General features: G+C 40.7%; 2 protein-coding genes across 2 annotated transcripts; one reads left to right on the top strand and one right to left on the bottom strand.

Moving 5' to 3' along the window:
- Positions 1 to 511: 511 nt before the first annotated feature.
- LOC140163974 (uncharacterized) lies at positions 512 to 15,649 on the top strand. Its single transcript, XM_072187264.1, has 3 exons — positions 512 to 591; positions 13,089 to 13,276; positions 14,582 to 15,649. Exons 2-3 carry the CDS (start codon positions 13,131 to 13,133, stop codon positions 14,964 to 14,966), a joined length of 531 nt encoding a protein of 176 aa, XP_072043365.1. The 5' UTR covers positions 512 to 591; positions 13,089 to 13,130; the 3' UTR covers positions 14,967 to 15,649.
- On the bottom strand, positions 1,109 to 4,700 carry LOC140164125 (uncharacterized). Its single transcript, XM_072187369.1, has 2 exons — positions 3,452 to 4,700; positions 1,109 to 3,189 (listed from the first exon to the last, which is right to left on the bottom strand). The coding sequence occupies exons 1-2, from the start codon at positions 4,698 to 4,700 to the stop codon at positions 1,211 to 1,213; spliced, it is 3,228 nt and encodes a 1,075-aa protein (XP_072043470.1). The 3' UTR covers positions 1,109 to 1,210.
- Positions 15,650 to 18,848: the final 3,199 nt, after the last annotated feature.

The raw sequence follows: 18,848 nt of genomic DNA, 5'->3' as shown, positions 1-18,848 counted from the left end.
ACCTAGGGGAAGGCCAGGGGGTACAGATACCAGAACCGGGGGTGATCCCCTACTCTTTCCGAATAGCTCTGACACTTTTACGTGCACAGGGATGATCGAGAGCCCTCCTGTACACGGGACCAACGGCTTTACGTGACTTCCGAACCACGGACGAAGCACATACACTACCTATATCTGCACATGATAAGCAGTGTATGGGGGCGAGAAGAAATTCTTCAATTAAATTCTGAGATTAAATTTCTGAACTGAATTGAAGGATTCCTGACCATATAGGAACTTTTTGGGAGGGAAGAGAATTTTCACCTAAGGCAAGCCCAAGGCTCGAACCCTCGTCGATCGTATCTCCCGGCCGGCAGCGCAATGCCTTAACCACTCGGCCATCTCGCCCTCAATTCGATTTCCAAATATATTGGATCACCTACCTTTAATATAGGGTGGCACAGTAAACATCGATATTGCCCAACCCTAACTTGATTTAATTTTTTTTGTGTGCTCAAATTTGTGCATTGACTCTGAGAGTGAAGAGAGAAGCTTGAACAAGAAAAAAACAAACGAGGAAAACAAACTTTAACATGCTTAAATACGTAGTATGTAAGTGTTTAAACTATATCCACAGTCCTATTTCTATTAATAAATTATAAAACATGCATGAGCACTCACTGAGCAGCACGATCATGTTCAGGATTGAAAGATAGGTCGGACAGAGATACGGTAAGCTTAAATTTGCTCGAGAAATATCTACGTCTACCAGTACCATGTCTACGAACATGACCAATTTGCTCACCGATTAGCTTCACATCTAGACTGTGGAACTCGGTCTTCAATGATAGTCAGTCATTTATCTATTGGTCGTGGCTATCATTTGAAGACTGAGTTCTTAATGATACATCCTCCGAGGCGAGGAGCAGTTTCAGACAATCCGGGAGAGGGGGGGGGGGGGGCCCTCAAATATCATGATGTAAGCATGTGTGACCAAAAAAACGTGTGAAAAGGGGTGTTTTTTCATGGTTGAGCACGTTACGCATGTGACGCGTAACTTCTTCTTCTTCTTCTTCCTTAGTTGTACCAACTTCAGAATCCTGAATAATATCGTACTCATTTTGTACTGCGGATGGGTGCACGCGCTAGTAGCTCAATCAAAGAGTAGTCAGCAAAATCAGGTGCAATTCAATATGTACAGTGATGTGCGATAAAAATAATTGGATGCTGGCTACTTGGTGGAGTCCCTTAATGCCAACTTGAAGGCATCAAGAGATCTGAAGTCTGCTGGATCCTTTTCTAGTTTATTCCAGTCTCGGCTTGAGCGTTGGAAGAAGGATGAGGCAAACTGTTGCGTGCTACAGTAAGGCAACCAGAACCTGGAGTTGTGACCTCTGGTGCGTGATTTCGCTTCTTGGAGGTAGTCTTTCCAGTCGATGTCTACCAAGTTGAACCTGATGCGATATAACATGGATAATCTGTACTGAAGTCGCCTGTTTTCAAGTGACGGCCACTGAAGGTCCTTGAGCAGGGATGTTACACTTGTGTGGCGATCGTAGCTGCCAGTGACATAGCGGGCGCTGCTGCGCTGGACCTGCTCTATCTTTTTGATGTTACGCTGGGTGTGGGGGTCCCAGGCTGCAGCAGCGTACTCCACAATCGGTCGAACATATGTCATATAGGTGGCTTCTTTAATCCTCCTGCTGCAGTGGTGAAAATTGCGGCTCAAGAAGGCCCTGGTTGAATTGGCCTTCTTGCAGGTAACATCAGCGTGTTCGTTGAAAGAGAGCTTGGAGTCAATGGTCAGTCCCAGGTACTTTGAAGACGGCACGACCTCCAAGCTCTCACCACGGATGGAGTATGTGGCACAGGTTGGTTTGCGCTTGTTGGTGACCCTAACAACCTTACACTTAGAAGGGTGGAATTTCATAAGCCAGGTTGATTCCCACCTCTGCAGAGCATCCAGGTCTTCTTGGAGGAGAGTGGCATCTCTGGCAGATTTTATTTGCTTGTAGAGAGCACAGTCATCTGCGAAGAGGCGGGTTGTTGAGTTCTTGACGCAGGCTGGGAGGTCATTAATATAGACCAGGAAGAGCAAAGGCCCTAGTACACTGCCTTGGGGCACGCCTGAGGTGACTTTGGTAGGACTGCTAGTTTTGCCGTCGACTACTACTTGTTGGGTGCGTCCACTGAGGAAATCCTGGATCCAGAGTAAAGTGCTGCCACGAATCCCATAGTGGTTGGCCTTATGGACAAGTAGACGGTGTGATACCTTGTCAAAGGCCTTCGCAAAGTCCAGCAGGATGAGGTCAGTTTGTGTTTTCTCCTCTAATCCCTTGGCCAGGTCCTGGATTGTGACAATAAGTTGAGAGTCGCATGATCGTCGCTTGCGGAAGCCGTGCTGTGAGTCAGTTAAGATGTTGTTGATGTTGAGATGTTTGATCACAGCACAGTGAACTATGTGTTCGCATAACTTGCATAGTATGGCTGTTAGCGAGATCGGTCTATAGTTGGACGCTAATGACCTACAGCCCTTCTTGAACACTGGAACAACAAGTGCCTTCTTCCATGCAGGTGGGACAGAACCCTGGTCCAGTGAAGCTTGGAAGAGAAGCGTGATGGCTGGTGCAATTTCTTCAGCTATCTGTTTCAGCAGCATGGCTGGGACACCATCCGGACCAGTTGCCTTATGGGCCTTCAGATTCCTTAAGAGCTTAATGACACCAGAGCAGTTCACTTCTATGTCACTCATTGGAGGATGGAGACCAGGTGGTAGGTCAGGAAGCACAGTGGTTACATCATTGGTGAAGACTGATGAGAACTGGCGGTTCAAGATGCCGGCTTTGGTTAGCGGGTCGCTGTGCAGAAGGTTGCCTTCTTTGAGAGGTGCCACACCAGCCTGATCACAGCGCCTGGCTTTGATCAGGGCTCCCAGTCTCTTGTTGTTTCCTGGGTCACTGCATATAATGTTGGTAAGGTAGTTGCTGTAAGTCTGACGGCACACTGTCTGTGACTCCTTCTTCAAACGTCTGTACCTGAGCCAGTCTCTCTGCTTGTTGGTTTTGCGAGCTTTCTTGAAGGCACGAGCTTTTCGACGGCAGGCTCTTTTGGTGGCAGTACTAAACCATGGTTGGTTGAATCTAGAGCTGGAGAGTTTAGATGGTATACTTTCCTCCAGTGTCTTCTCCAGGAAGCCTTGGATCTTCTCAGCTAAGATAATAATAATAATAATAATAACGCATTTATGGGGCGCCTTATGCCAGAACTGACCTCAAGGCGCCTTACAATGATATACTAAACTACAAATATAAAATATCTTAAAAGTACTATCTTAAGCTACAACAATGATAACAATATTGGCAAGCATATAAAATATATATACAAAAGTAAAAGACATAATGGCAATCATATAAAAGACACAGGCCTACCACAAAGGCAAGCATATTATACATAAGCAAGATAAGTAAATTACACAATAAATCAAAATAGAACATATCAGAGAACAGCGTGAGTCCAGCAAACAAGACACTGACAGGAGTATCAGTGGAGTGGGTAGATATGAAGTCTTCGGCCCAGAGCTTAGTTTCAGATCTTATAGCATCAAAGTCTGCACGCTTCCATAAGAATATCTTATGTTTCACAGGTTTCTGGCGTGCCGCTTGAACATTCATATCCAAGTATACAATGTCATGATCGCTGACACCTGGTAGTCCCTCACACCGATTGACTAATGATGGCCTATTAGTCACAACAATATCAAGAATGCTATCTAGGCGAGTCGGGAAATCCACCAGTTGTTCCAGTCCTACACGAGCAATTAACTGTATACGTAGAAAGGACTCATTTAAGGCTTTCGGATATTGATGGCCGATGACTTGGTCAGTAGGCCAGTCTATGTCTGGCAAGTTAGCATCACCAGCAATCCACACAGCTGTATTAGGGTTGGAGAGGCAAATATCCTCAATTGCTTTGTTAAGAGCTTCCATGTAGTCTTGTTTGGTACTTGGTGGACGATACAGGGCTCCAAGGATGATGCTTTGTTTGCCATTGATAATTTTGGCTGCTACAATCTCAGCATCAGGTTTAATGTCAAGCTGGTGACTGACAAGGCTAGTATGAATAGCAAGGAGCACACCACCCCAGCCATCATTCCTGTCTTTCCTGAAGACGTTATAGTCTGGCGGGAAAATCTCACCATTGTGTTTGTCGGGCTTCAGCCATGTCTCACTACCAAAAACTATGTCAGGTTTGGTAGCGTCAAGTAACTCCCAGAAAACCTCCTTCTTTTTGAAGATGCTTTGAAAGTTGATGTTTAAAGTGCGAAGGTTTGAAGCACATCTCGTGGAATGGTGTGGTAACTTGTATGGAGACGACTGAGCATTGGGCGAGCTGGGATCAAATGAGCTACAGCTGGATGTAGAGCTACGCTTGCTGCTGTGGGAGATTTCCAAATCTGACGAGCTATCCACAATGATGGAGTCAAATAGGCTGGCAGATATGTTTGGAAAGCCACATTTGGTGCATTCCCATGGAATGTCTGATCTTAATAGAGATGAGAACACATCATCACTCATGCTAATACAATCAACGTGGAACCACATATTACACTCTTCGCACAGGATGCTGGCTTTAGCACCTAAAGTTGTAGTCAGTGCAGGCTTTACCACATTCACCACAGGGGAATCTTGGAAGGCGCCTTGGTCCTGGGTTTGGTTCCACATGGCCAATTGCATGGATAACCAGCAGAAAAGCCAGTATGATTGAAAGGGTAGCTCGAAACATGAAGGATGGTATGTATCCATGCCGCTTCCTGTCGTAATAATGTTGCAAAGGCCGTAACATGGTTTACTTACTACTACATGTACTTCTTAGTACGGTACTAGCCCATGGATGATAGATATCAGAATTCATCTTAGTCTCTACAAATCATGGTTTACTTCAAATGTTGTAATACTGTTCAAGTTCTTGTATATACCACTATCGCTAATTACTACAACATAACATGGCATGCAAAGTAATACAGCTATGATTGGTAACCACGGTAATTAACTCAACAACAACATCAACAGCGGGTATGTGCGTAGGAATGAAGTTGAGGAAAGGAAGGTAAACATTGAAGGATGGAGGGTGGATGGATGAGGATTGGTAACTCAGGATACATCTCACATAACATAGATATCAGAATTCATCTTAGTCTAGAGGTAAGGTCTTAGTCTACAGCTACAAACTAATTACTATAACAGTTCACTTCAAGTTCATCGTCAGTACTATATGATATAACATGGCATGCATTCAGTCAACAACAAGAGGTATGAGTTGAGAAGGATGGAGGATGTGAGGATCGGTAACCACGGCAACTCAACAACAACAACAGCGGGTACAAACGTAGTACATGTAGGAATGGAGTCAAGGAAGGAAGGTAAACATTGAAGGATGGAGGATGGATGGATGAGGGTTGGTAACTCGGGATACATCTCACATAACAACAAAATGGTTTAGTCCTACCTGTTGACTCCAGGCTAGTAGATCTTACGTAAGTAGTACATATACACAGTAGTTGAATGCTGGACAAAGCCAACATGCACGCCAGGGTTGTCAAATTCGGCAGGCTGTGAAACTTGCTTTGGCAACAGTGTCGGGAATGAAGTGATCTAATGTGAATTTTGTCACACAAGTAGGTTCAATCCAGAGGATAATAGTCACTTAGTCAAGACACGGTTGGTGGCAATTGAGACGGTGGACAAACTCAGTAGCACAATAAAAGACACATTTATTGCAAGAGAGATCGAAAACTACGCCATATTGGGTACATGCGCGCACCCAGGGGGTAAAACGTAAAAACACTTGATTTTCATGAAAAGGGGTAAAATTGTTTGTAACGCATTTACCATTTTAATCCGCTTTTCAAATCTGCTGACACTCCGATTCCGGAAAGTTTATTCACTCGCCGGAATTCCCCGTTCGTAGAAATGTTTACAGTATACTCCAAACCTAGAGTGTCACGGTGTTAATGTTAAATGCAAATATTTCATGACGTGTTACTTGTTGTATGTGATAATTGTGATTTAATCATGGATAGGGGAATCCAATCAGATTCACGTAACAAGCTATGAATCTGAAGGCCTCATACACTCTGAATTCATTGTGTCATTATTTATATGATATGTCACTGTTGGCAGGGCACCCTTTTTAAAGGGTGCCACTTGGAAATTTGGAAAATCCTTAAAAGGGTGGGGGTTTAAACTTTGTTGGTAAAAAGGGTGGATTGATATAAAGGGTGGGAGTAAAATAAAAAAGGGTGGGAGTGCCAGCTTAAAATATATTTTCATTGAATGATAAAATCATCCTAGTTTCCAAGAATAAGTGCCAAACCACAAGAATAAGTGCCAAACCACTGCCAGCAAACCATATCACAAGATAAAATTCCATTTGATGCATGTTTACATCCACTAGATTATCGTGTGATGATAGGTGCAGAATTCGGCATACTTAATTTACTTCGAACCAAATTGCATGTGACTTCATCAATGTATACAAATAGGGGAAAAAGCAAAAAGTGGTGGGGGTCAGGAATTTTCAGTATAAAGGGTGCCTCAGTAAAAAGCGTGTGGGTCAGGAATTTTCAATATTAAGGGTGCCTCAATAAAAAGGGTGGGGGTAAAATAAAAAGGGTGGGGGTCAAACCCCACTGCCAAGTATGATGTATAAAGTGGTACGTATGGTATACCCCCTGGGGTCATATCCGAGAGAGACTTGTTCAATTTCATGTTAGTCCAAAAAAAATCCATCAAAACTTGTATAGTGGGTCAAATTTATACAAAAACTTGTTCAGGGGGTCAAAATTAGACAAAAACTTGTTTAGGCGGTCAAAATTAGACAAAAACTTGTTTAGGGGGTCAAATTTTGGGGGAAAGCGCGCTAAAACTTGATTAGGGGGTCATTTTGCTCACAGAGGAAAACTTGTAAAGGGTACCGTACTACATGTACACCCCTGCCCAATTTTGTGCCTATTTTTGCATTTTTCTCAAAAATGATAGCGCATTGGTGACAAGTAAGATATGTATATTATCAGGGCAAGGACTACAATTACTGCACTGGAAATTTTATTTCAGCACAGACAACAGTTGTGGAGTTACAGTCAAAAATGAGGGAAAACCAATATTTGATCAATAAATCAATAACTACCGTACTTGCCTTGAGTTGCTGAAATTTCAGTGCAATAGTTGTAGTCCTTGCCCCATATACATATGTGACGTGTCATGTCAAAAGGAGACACTTTTGGGCAGGTTATCAATTTTGAGATTTTTACATATCTTAAATATAGAGATATTTTGCTCCACAACACTGTGTTCTCCAATGAAATCGGACATTCCTAAGCGAAGATATTGAGTTCGTAAGTTATGGTATTATAAAATTGGAAATTGAGATATCGGCCTTTAAAAATATTATTGACAATGTTGAGAATAGGAATTACCTTGAAATATATCTAAAAAAATACAAAATGCCAGTTATATTCCGGTCTGAAACTATCAGAAAATATTGTAAACATTAATAACATCACAAATTCGCAACAAACCCAAATTGTGAAAAAATCACCCCGGGGCAGATTTTTGGCTATTTCTCCGTTCTGATCCTGCCCAAAAGTGTCTCCTTTTGACATGACACGTCACATATCTTACTTGTCACCAATGCGCTATAATTTTTGAGAAAAATGCAAAAATAGGCACAAAATTGGCCAGGGGTGTAGTTACCCCCTTAAAAAAATGTGGTCATGCATGCATACACTGTCATATTTGAGTGGCCCCCGGGCAGACAATTCGCTACTTGCACGTTCCGCCATTATGCACTATAAATGCGGGAGAGCCTCGAACTGGCAGCATACATGAATGGGAATTGAACTAGTCATAACGTTCTGTGTAAGGTTACATAATTCTTCCTTTCATGTATGCTGCCAGTTCGAGGCTCTCCCCGCACATAGTGCATAATGCAGACATGCCAACTAGTACGGTTTCACCGTATTTTGTACGGTAAAACGTGATAAATACGGTAGTACGGTCACCCCCCAAAAAATACGGTATTCCAGAATTTTGACCAAAATAATAAAATGTTGTGTCTTAAAAAGATAAACAGCTGCAAGATTAGACTACCGACTGAATTACTGGTATCATTTGACCACTTTCTTGGTCTGTTAAAGTGGTTGCCTACATCGTTTTTCTCTCGACTTTCGGTGATGCATGCACATTAACAAATTATTATTTAATAGGCCAACAAGATGCTTTCCGAAATAATTTTCTTCCGACTTGCAGATTTTTCATGCACATTAATGTTTTTTATTATCCACCTAATGCTAGGTCTTCTGAAGGTATTTAGTTAACTATTTAGCTCTTTTGGTGCAAAAGAATAAGCATAAAAGAAGGTTTCCGACCTCCTTTTACTTCCGACTCTCGCACCATGCATGCACATTAAAGAAATATTTAATAGGCCTACAAGATGCTTTCCGAAATAATTTTCTTCCCACTTGCAGATTTTTCATGCACATTAATGTTTTTTATTAACCACCTAATGCTATGTCTTCTGAAGGTATTTAGTTAACTATTTAGCTCTATTGGTGCAAAGAATAAGCATAAAAGAAGGTTTCCGACCTCCTTTTACTTCCGACTTTCGCACCATGCATGCACATTAAAGAAATATTTAATAGGCCTACAAGATGCTTTCCGAAAAATAATTTTCTTCCCACTTGCAGATTTTTCATGCACATTAATGTTTTTTATTAACCACCTAATGCTATGTCTTCTGAAGGTATTTAGTTAACTATTTAGCTCTATTGGTGCAAAAGAATAGGCATAAAAGAAGGTTTCCAACCTCCTTTTACTTCCGACTTTCGCACCATGCATGCACATTAAAGAAATATTTAATAGGCCTACAAGATGCTTTCCGAAAAATAATTTTCTTCCCACTTGCAGATTTTTCATGCACATTAATATTTTTTATTAACCACCTAATGCTATGTCTTCTGAAGGTATTTAGTTAACTATTTAGCTCTATTGGTGCAAAAGAATAAACCTACAAGAAGGTTTCGGACCTCCTTTTACTTCCGACTTTCGCACCATGCATGCACATTAAAGAAATATGTATAGGCCTACAAGATGCTTTCCCACTTTGTTTATTCAGATTCAGATGATGATGATCAATGATTTTCTGAACTTGAAAGTTTTAACAAAGCATGCTTCTAACAACATTAGAAGTAACAAAACCCAATTTGTTTGGTCTACATACTTTATCCAATTTTGTAAGGTCAAAGGTCACATACAAGGTCAAAGGTCGACTGAGGTCACCAAATCTTTTAAAATTAATTTTAACTGTGCATCATATATCCGAATTCAGCTTGATCAGTTATGTAATTAAGGAAATATGACGACTTTAAGATGGCCGCTTTCCATGTAAAGTATAGCAAAGTAGCACTTTCAATGAGTGATAACTCGTAAAGGAAGCATCTTTCTGTATTGATTTATTACTTTGATGGAATGGTTCTTTGGTATTGCCAAATTTGATTGCAAATTTGTAAAGTGGGCCCCTGGACCCGGGCCGTTATGTGCTCGGTCGCACAAGTGCTCCCTCTCAATTATGTGTTCTACTTTTGGAGTTTATGGAGTTGGCAGGTATGCAAAAGGTACATATTTAAAAAAATACGGTTTTAGGGTGCAAAATATGGATTTTTGTTCTTCTGAGTACGGAAATCTGGATTTCAAAGTTGGCATGTCTGATAATGGCGGAACCGTGCAAGTAGCGAATAGCTTGGGATTTTGGGGGCAGAGAGGTTATCTTTTTAATTCTTTCATAACCACTGAAGCACCATTTCATAGTCAAGCTTGTCAAGGACACTCGGCGTGAATTGATAGACCATGTCACTCACCACAAAAGAATGTCAAAGCTCATAAAACACCAATTTGGTGTCTTTCCGCTCCCAAGAATATGATACTTAAAGGCCTATGGCTGCTTCACATCCGAGATCAAACAAATTGGAATATGACAGCTAGGCAAATAATATGTGGCTGTCCACCACAATATAATCGGTCGTAAAGTCGGCCCCGGTGAATTTAGTTTTATTTCATTATTTAGAAAGTATATCATAAGATTTAAAATGATTATATCATTTGACTTCAGAGTCATTCCATGTCAAATCAACCAATTTTCTGAAAAGTTCCCAGGTGACCCGCTCAGATTTTGATGAAATTCCATCAGAATAATCTTTAGTGGGCACAGTGAACACACACAAAATTTGGTTTTGTAGTCCATGTCGTTTTCAAGAAATGGTCCCTTGAAGTTTGGCTTGGACCCCTTTTCAGAATCTGGCTCTAAATTTCAGATATCTGGTTTCCTTTTTAAGTTACAAATGTATGAGCACTCAAAGTTGGTAATTTATTCAACCACAAGTGTGATTTTGTCATTTTGGAGGTCCCCTGGTGCCAAAAATATGTGATCATATGACTTTTAAAATGTCACAGATGCATTGTCTATTGGTACATGTGAGTCCACAAGCAAGTTTGAGCTAATCAAACCATTGATGGAGGAATAGGCGGCATCCAAAGTTGAGTAAGTTTGGGTGAAAATTTGCCGGAGACCCCCCCCCCCCCTCTTTCTAACCAATGGTTGACCTTGTGGACAGTTAAAACATGAATTGAAATTTACAGGGCAACATACTTAATGAGGCCTACCCAGAAACAAAAATTCAGCTTTGATACTCAACTCCATCATAGTTATAGATGGCAGCTTGAAAATAGGGTGGAAAACCTGCTATTTCTTGTCTAAGGGTGTTGAATCCCACTGACATTTATTTAATCCCACTGAAATGGATTTAATCACACTGAAATGAGCTGGCCAGTTCTATTGTTATGGAAATTAGTGCCCTGGATCATTGCTCATTATACAGTAGCAGACAATAGCCACTTGATATAATACCACTGAAAAATACACTGAAATACACACTGAAATACCACTGAAAACAATTTCTGTATAACAATTTCTTTTGTTCTGATGATTTTCAGTGTTACCCTGTCATTTTCAGTGTCATGTCTTAATTAGCAAGCCAGGGACATCGATATTTAACCAAAGTTCTCTCGTGTAAACACATGGTTAAATTTCCGCGCCAATAGTGTTTATATCCGGTTAAGTTTGTCGCAACACTTCAGAATACGTCATACATCATAAATGCATTCTTGAAGATTTGATCCGATGGTTGGAATTGGAATACATCGCATACATTGTTTTTTGTTTTTTTGTTTTTTGTAGATTTGTATGGCGCTTTCAACTACTGTGGTTATTTGCGCCCAGTACTCAGTCCTTTGTAAAATTGCACCTGTATATCTTCATTCAGTCACAAAACGTTGTATGGTTCACTGCATCTTAGTTATTTCCTATCTTCTTTATGCCACGTTGTATGTCTCTCGCTCTATGTGCAGCCCTCGAATTAACCCATGGCATTTTGCCGTGGGTGCCCAACCCCACTGCCGCAATGCCCTCAAAATATGTCCTTTACCCAAGGCAGTCACTTGCCGTGCCCTCTAACTAATGAAGTTGCCGTCGGTGCCCCAGCCCTGCCCCTTCATTATAAAATCATCTATCTATGTTTGTGTGTGTTTTCTTCACTTTTGAGAAATTGCCTTGGTGCCCTTCTCAAATTTTCAACAGTTGCCATGATGCCCTCTTGAAATATTACAAACTGCTGTGCTGCCTTGCCTTTTCAGTGAAAATCCAAGGCAATTATCAACTTGCCCTAAAAAAGTTGCCGTGCCCCTTCAGATCCTTAATTCTAGGGCTGGTCTATGTGTATACTCGTTCGATGAATCCAAATTTATTTCTTTGCAGGCGTGGTAAAAAGCCAAACGGTATCTCTTCAGAGCCACACCAGGCTGAGTCAGCCGAGGAAGGGCTAGAACGGGGTCAAAACTTTACATGATCCTCCGCTAGCTTGACTTCCTCGCATCCAAGCCTGTTCCCCAGAGCCCAAGTTTGCGTTACCCATCCGACACCACTTGGAGGTTTGGGTTGAGTTACCTGTGAGCAAATACTATGCCAGCTCTGCAGGCCTTGCCGGACTAAATACATCGCTTACCAGACTCTACTAATAATACAATCACTTTAACAGGATTTAGCAAAAGCAAACAAAGATTAGGGCTATTTTTAGAATTCCATAGAAATGGGTAGAAGCTTATTATCCTCTTCAACAATAGGATTAATGATTGGCTCAAAAGGTGACTGGCACTAGCAAAATGAGATACTTGAGGTACCGTACCTATGAATACAACCTTAAATGCACATTTTGCACTGTAACTCAAAATACAATCCCCCCGGTGTCGTCACTTAACATTCAAAGGCGTAACACATGATCGTTCCCTAAGTCAAAAACACCCCCCTATTTTGCGCGGTTTCAAGAACATTTTCGTCATTTTTTACCCCTATTGTACACGAAAACGGGTACAAATTAGCCTTAAAAATACCCCTATTTTTTGCATTTCAAGTACACTTTTACAAAAGTACCCCTTTTTTAACATTTCAAGAACACACACAAAAACACTTGTTCTGATTCATTGTCTTTTCTGAGGAGAACTCTGTTGTCCTTTTAATATATAAATGAGGAAAATAACAGAAAAATATATACAAATACATCCAATAGGATGCATCATGTGATTTCAACATTATCATGGTTCACAAAAATATACCCTATTTTTTAATTTCGAGTGCACCGTGGTCAAAAACAACCCTATTTTTTAAACATCGCGAACATAAAATTAAAATTTTCGCGAACATAGTTTAAAAATAACCCCTTTTTTCGCGAAATTGGGAACGATCATGCGTACACATGGTCAATGTTAAGTGACGACACCGGGACAATCCCCCTGAATCCCATACAATTTGCCGACTTAAATTTTATTGTTTAAAAGAAGCATGTCGCGGTATTGACCTGGGTATATATAGGCCTAAACTATTTTATAGTAGGCCTTGATAGTATGTAAAATAAAAGCCTAGCTACTCTTGTACATGTGATGCGTGCACATATGGGTATTTTTGTTAAAATCTGCCTTTTCATTTTTAATCATTGCTTCCAACAGAATTGAGTAATAAATGAAATAGCACACAGCCACACACTGAAGATGAATGCTACAAAAGTGACACATACTGGGCTTCACAAGTACTCTATACCAGGGAAGAGGGCGTCTGATGCATTGACTGATGACGAGAAGGATCTCTATGAACTCGCACAACACTCAGGCATACAACTGAGTCCAGCAGTGTTTAGGTATGTTCAGTGGCATGCGCAGCACATTGAAAGTGGGGGACCAGGTTGCGCCGGCACTGCGAGCAGCTTGCCGCGAAGCCCCTCACGGATGGGGTCCAGGGGCCCACCTTAGGGCCCCTGGTGGGGTAGAGGGTCAAAGCCCCTGGGGGCAGCGGCCCCGGAAGCTCTGGGGTTTTAACGTTTTAAAAGGCCAAGGAATCCTATTTTGAGGGGCCAATTTTGATGTTTTTCCCCCGAATCCCCCAAATTACCAACGAAAGTGGGGGGCCTGTGCCCCCTGCCCCCCCCCCTTTGTGCACACACCACTGGGTATGTTTGTATGGTGCCATTGGCATAGACAAGACTTTTTCAATTATTTTTTATTTTTTATTTTTTATTTTTAATGACAATTTGGTGCATCAGTGTCATTTGGTGCTTCAGGGAAGTGAGTTTTTGATGCAATGTGTATTAATGTGTATTAATGCTTTAAATCCATGCCCAAAATAGCTCTCCTTGAGCCTTCAAATAGGAGCTTCAGGGGTGCTGCCCCTCGACCCCCACCGGGGTGTTGCCCCTGCACCTGGGACCAGTGTTCGAAATAAGCACTTATCCTCTTGTCCTCTTGTCCAAAAATCACTGGGGACAACCATATTGAGCTATGTACTTATCCCCTGGACAACCACTATATTTCACCTCCAAAAGTATGGCACATTTTGGGGACAACCAAAATGTATTGAGGACAAGCAGAAATCATGCTTTAGTTATCCTCAGGACAACCTCCATATTTTCCTTATTTCGGACACTGCCTGGGACCACAGTGAGTTGTAATGCTCCAGTCGCTCTGCCTCCTAAGCTCACAATTTGCCATTGTTTTGATAGTACCAACCTAGTAGTTTCAGGGTTTTTTTCATATATTGATCCTCAATCACACCCCTTGGCAACTTTCAAGTGGGAGGCGGGACAGTGGCGTAGCGTCATAGGGGGCATGTGCCCCCCAAATTTAGAAAATCCCAATTTAGACAAATGGCTTGTGCCCCCAATCAGGCCCCGGTGTCCCCCCCCCCCCAATTATGGTTGGTGCCCCCTAATATGATGACCCACGTTACACTGCTGATGGGGGACATTTGAAATTATTATGTTCTGATGAATTCAAGTGTGTGAAAATTTTGGATCCAAAATATAATGATAAAATTGGATGCTTTATGCCCAATATTTATTGGTCTCGCTATGAGTTGTAAAATGTTGGACTCAACAATATTATCTCATAGCTCGGCCAATTAATATGAACCATTCCATTTTAAAGGACTTTTTCTTTTCCCATCACAGGATACTTCATGATCTGCTGAAGCACAATGTATCACCAGTCGCTATCGCACAGGTCCTAAAGAGTATGGTCAGAACTAAATCCCCCAATAGCACTACATTCACATTGATCCCAGATTCCAGTAGGAGCACCGTTGGATCATCATCCAGAGGACCTATGAACTCTACATCTGGACTGACTACTTCTGCGTCTTCAAGGAAAGGTACTACCGGTAATAGCAGCAGTGGCATGTCGTCATATGGAAGTGGTTCATCTAGTGCGAGGTCAATGTCTTCTGTGCCTGATAGCGCAAGGAAGGGGTCAAGGGTAGGAAGCGGGTCATCTCGATCGGGGAGATCGGGAAGTGCACGCGACCCTGCTGCTGGACAGAGACAACCAAAGAGTTGATTGAGGATGGACAAGTGGCATAAATTTTTATGACAAAGTTGTAAAGGGCTCAAAAGTACATGAAGGCTAAGAGTGAATCGACCTCCAAAGTTCACAAAATAGCCATGTAACTACTTTACTAGAGGGCTAGTTTTCATAGAATCTGCTCAGATGGCCCTCCCTTCACAATCCGGATACCATAAAAACTCAATAGTTAGCATATGTGCTTACTATTGAGTGCTTTTAAAAACATTAAGTGCCCATCCACAAAAGTGTAAAGGGTTTTGAGCAAATCATCGATACACATAGTTATATACGGACAAGTAAACCTACAAATTTGTGTCTCAACCCCATTAGCTCAGTTGGTAAAGCGCCAAACTATGGTACAATTTTATGTTTTCAAAAGCGCTCGATAGTAAGCTAACTATCGAGTTTTTACGGTAGTACTTTGACCCCTGCAATTGTCAGTATTTGAAAGAATGCAAGTAACAAATTTGCACAAACAGTCAGCACAATTACCGGTAAAACTGCTTACATGTATGATAAGTACAAACCAATAGGGTTACAACTTTTGAAATTGTACCGTCTATGGTTTTACTTTCATATCTTCAATTATTTCTGCATCGTTTGCTGATACCTGTAAAAGTAGACATTTTCGCGAGGTTTTTATTTTCGTGAATTTCGCGAGTGGACATAAAATCTCGCGAAAATAAAAACTCGCGAAAATAACCTTTTGCTAATAGTAGGTTTCTATTGTATCAATATCAAAACCGCGAAATTTAATTGTCTTAGCTTTTACGAATTTTTGGAAAATTTTGTGTGCCGCTGAGAATTTGACAGTGGACCCAACAATTTACCAATTTTTCAAGAAATTTGGACCCACTAAAAGTCACAATTTTCGGCCAACATTTTAACCCAAATTGTCTTAGTTTTTACACATTTTTTACAAATGAGTCGGAACTCTGAAATATTAAATTTTCAGTTTCTTACAGGATAGTAAGAAGGATTTACAAAGCTGCATTTTGCAGAAAACCCCATTGAAATTGAACAACCGGTACCAAAGATATGAGCAGTTAAAGAGTTTCCAAAACAACAGAAAACATAACGAAATATTTCCTTTGTTTGGCTATATCTCAAAATCAATATTTCCGAGTTCCGACTGATTTAGCTTGATCGCATCACATATCGTTGTGGTTTCTCATAGTGAGGAATCAAGAATACTTTGAACAGCCACCTTGTATTATTTGGGCTGACAAGGGCAGCATAACCAGCATTATAAATATTTTTGCAGTGGAAAACTTGTTTCTGCTGTGTACTGTTTTGCTAAAACAACACAACAATGTGTATTATAAGTCACCCCCATATGGACTAAGGAGAGGAACATATATATTCTGGGGAATTGAAAGTGTTGAAACTGGAAATTATGGACTTCTTTGTACTGAATTAAAGAGACTAATATTCCTGCAGATAACTTCAAAAGTGAACAAGACAATTATATTTATAAAATGTTTTATTGTTGTACACAACAAGTACTTGTCTGCATGAAAAGGACATGCATTTAATGTTTCTGTTTCAAGAATGAAAAATACATAATTTTAATTAAATTTTGCTTCCAAACCATGGACTTTGTGTTCCGTACCATGACTTTCCTGTAAAATTTCAAACTATCACGGTAAGCCAAGTAGATGGTTCAGCAGCAGAAAGTTGTATCTCCGTTAAGCTGCTGTTCATACACTCTTAGATGGTGACTGAGAACTAATCAGTGCAAATGTGAAATGTCAGAAAAATGCCAGAGTGTATAAATTGTGTATAATTACACTGACGTGCACACACCCCGCAATATGTGCAGTGCTTTTGTTTTTGTCGCGTAGGATTGATTCATTTTAATTGCAGGTTGATGCACTTATATTTGCTCATACTTTCCAAAATTTTTAGTAAAAATTTGTCATAAAAATAGCCAAAACCACCAGATTTTTATGTATTATATGAAATAAGCTGTGTATTGTTGCTTGAGAAATTGTACAAAGTAGTGCACTTGTACTGAGATGTTGATGCGTCCAATGCATTTGCTCTGCGGGACTTGTTTAGATGCCTCAACATCACGGTAGCGTGCATTATTTTGCACAATTCCACTCTCAACAAATGCTTAAGCCTATTAGCATTATGATTACCTGAGATATGTAGGAGTTCACTCAATGCACTGTATGAGTCATGCAAAGGGACAGGCGATTTGCGCGGAACTTTTTTTCCACGCAATTGGCTATTTTTTTCCCTATGGGCAGGGATACATGATTTGCACTGAAAAAAAAGTTCCGCGCAATTTGCTATTTTTTTCCACGCAAATCACTGTCCCTGGTCATGCACCACACGACATGCAATCATACACACACATACCATGAATGAATGCCATTGAGTCACCAAAGTGTGTTTTTGACCTGCACTGAGAATGATGAAGTTTCATCTGGGAGGGGGGACACCCATCAGTCCGAAACACCGTCAATCCAAACCCCTGTCAGTCTGAAAACCTATTAGGGTTAACCCTAACCCATACCCTAACCCTAACAGGTTTTCGGACTGACGAGGGTTCGGATTGACGGTGTTTCGGACTGACGGGGAGAGCCCTGGGATGTACATTGTAGGTATAACATGTTTGATTACATGTATCTCATATATGTGACTTGCTACATGAGCATAAAGTCGCAAGTTGGTAGTTTTGAGACCTTCTTGTTGTTAAGTTGATGTTCTTTGTTTGACCCACACCTGTACAAGTATGTCATTTGTGAATGCCCATTTGCACCATTCACATACTACTGGTTTGCAAAGTGTGTGCCCCATTCAGAGAGGGGCTTGTTCAGGGGTGCGTCAAAGAACAGCAGCTAGGTCTCAACTTGGGACTTTACGCTCATTCTGTGGGAGCAGGTCACATATATTGCCATTAAACATTGATGTTACTTTTGCTCCTCTTCAGGTTTCATTACAGCTGGGAAGGGAAGTGTCAGCCTTTTCAATCACAAAACTATCTTTGAAACAAGGTTTTGTTATAATATAAATGGAAAACTGATGTACAGGCCAAAAATGTCTCATGAAAAAGAAATATTTTCTATTCAATTTCTCCCTGCTTATTAGCTTGAAAACAGTTAGAAATGTGACTCGTTGACCTTTTAATTCATAGCAATCTGTGCCTGACAATTGTGGAGCTCATTTTGAAAATTTGCCAAAATTGAATTGCCAGAAAATATGTTGAATAGGACTAGCAATATAAGCAAACCTTTTTTTCATGATATCTTAAAAACATGATGTTTGAATAAATAGTACATTTGTATTACATTTATAGGGCTTTGTTGATCTGTTGGTCACAAGGAAATTTACATAAGTGTTACTTTTTCAGAGTCTTTATTGAGCAGCAAAATAGCTTGCTACAAAGACAAAGACTTGGTAAGGTAACGGTTATACTCAGATCAGCTAGTAATAGGTAGGACTCATAACATTGTAAATGGTGTACACACAGCTGGGTGTAGCACCTACATAATCTGAGATTTTCATATTGCATGACTGATGCGCACTTTTGTGAATCTATTGACTTGGCACAGTAACAAAAAACAAATAATTCTCATCTATTTCAATCTGATCATAGTATAAGCAATATTCCAATAGAGATTGTGCATAATATGACGTATCATACCGTAAATATGGCGGACTACTCAAATGCATTCAACAAAAGCATGATTGCAATCTACCGTGACAGTTCGCCCACACACATAACAAATGCACTACGATCAAATAGCTTGGTGACAACATTTGATTGAATGGGCTGCACTGCGCCATGATTACGGTGAAGGACACCGGTTCAAATCCTTTGTTTGGAGTCAATCAATAATTTCACACACAACCTCTATATCAGTC

Source organism: Amphiura filiformis, chromosome 11 (assembly GCF_039555335.1).
Source record: "Amphiura filiformis chromosome 11, Afil_fr2py, whole genome shotgun sequence".
Classification (NCBI taxonomy): Eukaryota; Metazoa; Echinodermata; class Ophiuroidea; order Amphilepidida; family Amphiuridae; genus Amphiura; species Amphiura filiformis.
The sequence above is the reverse complement of the archived record's forward strand: the minus strand, read 5'-3'. Positions and strand labels throughout refer to the sequence as shown.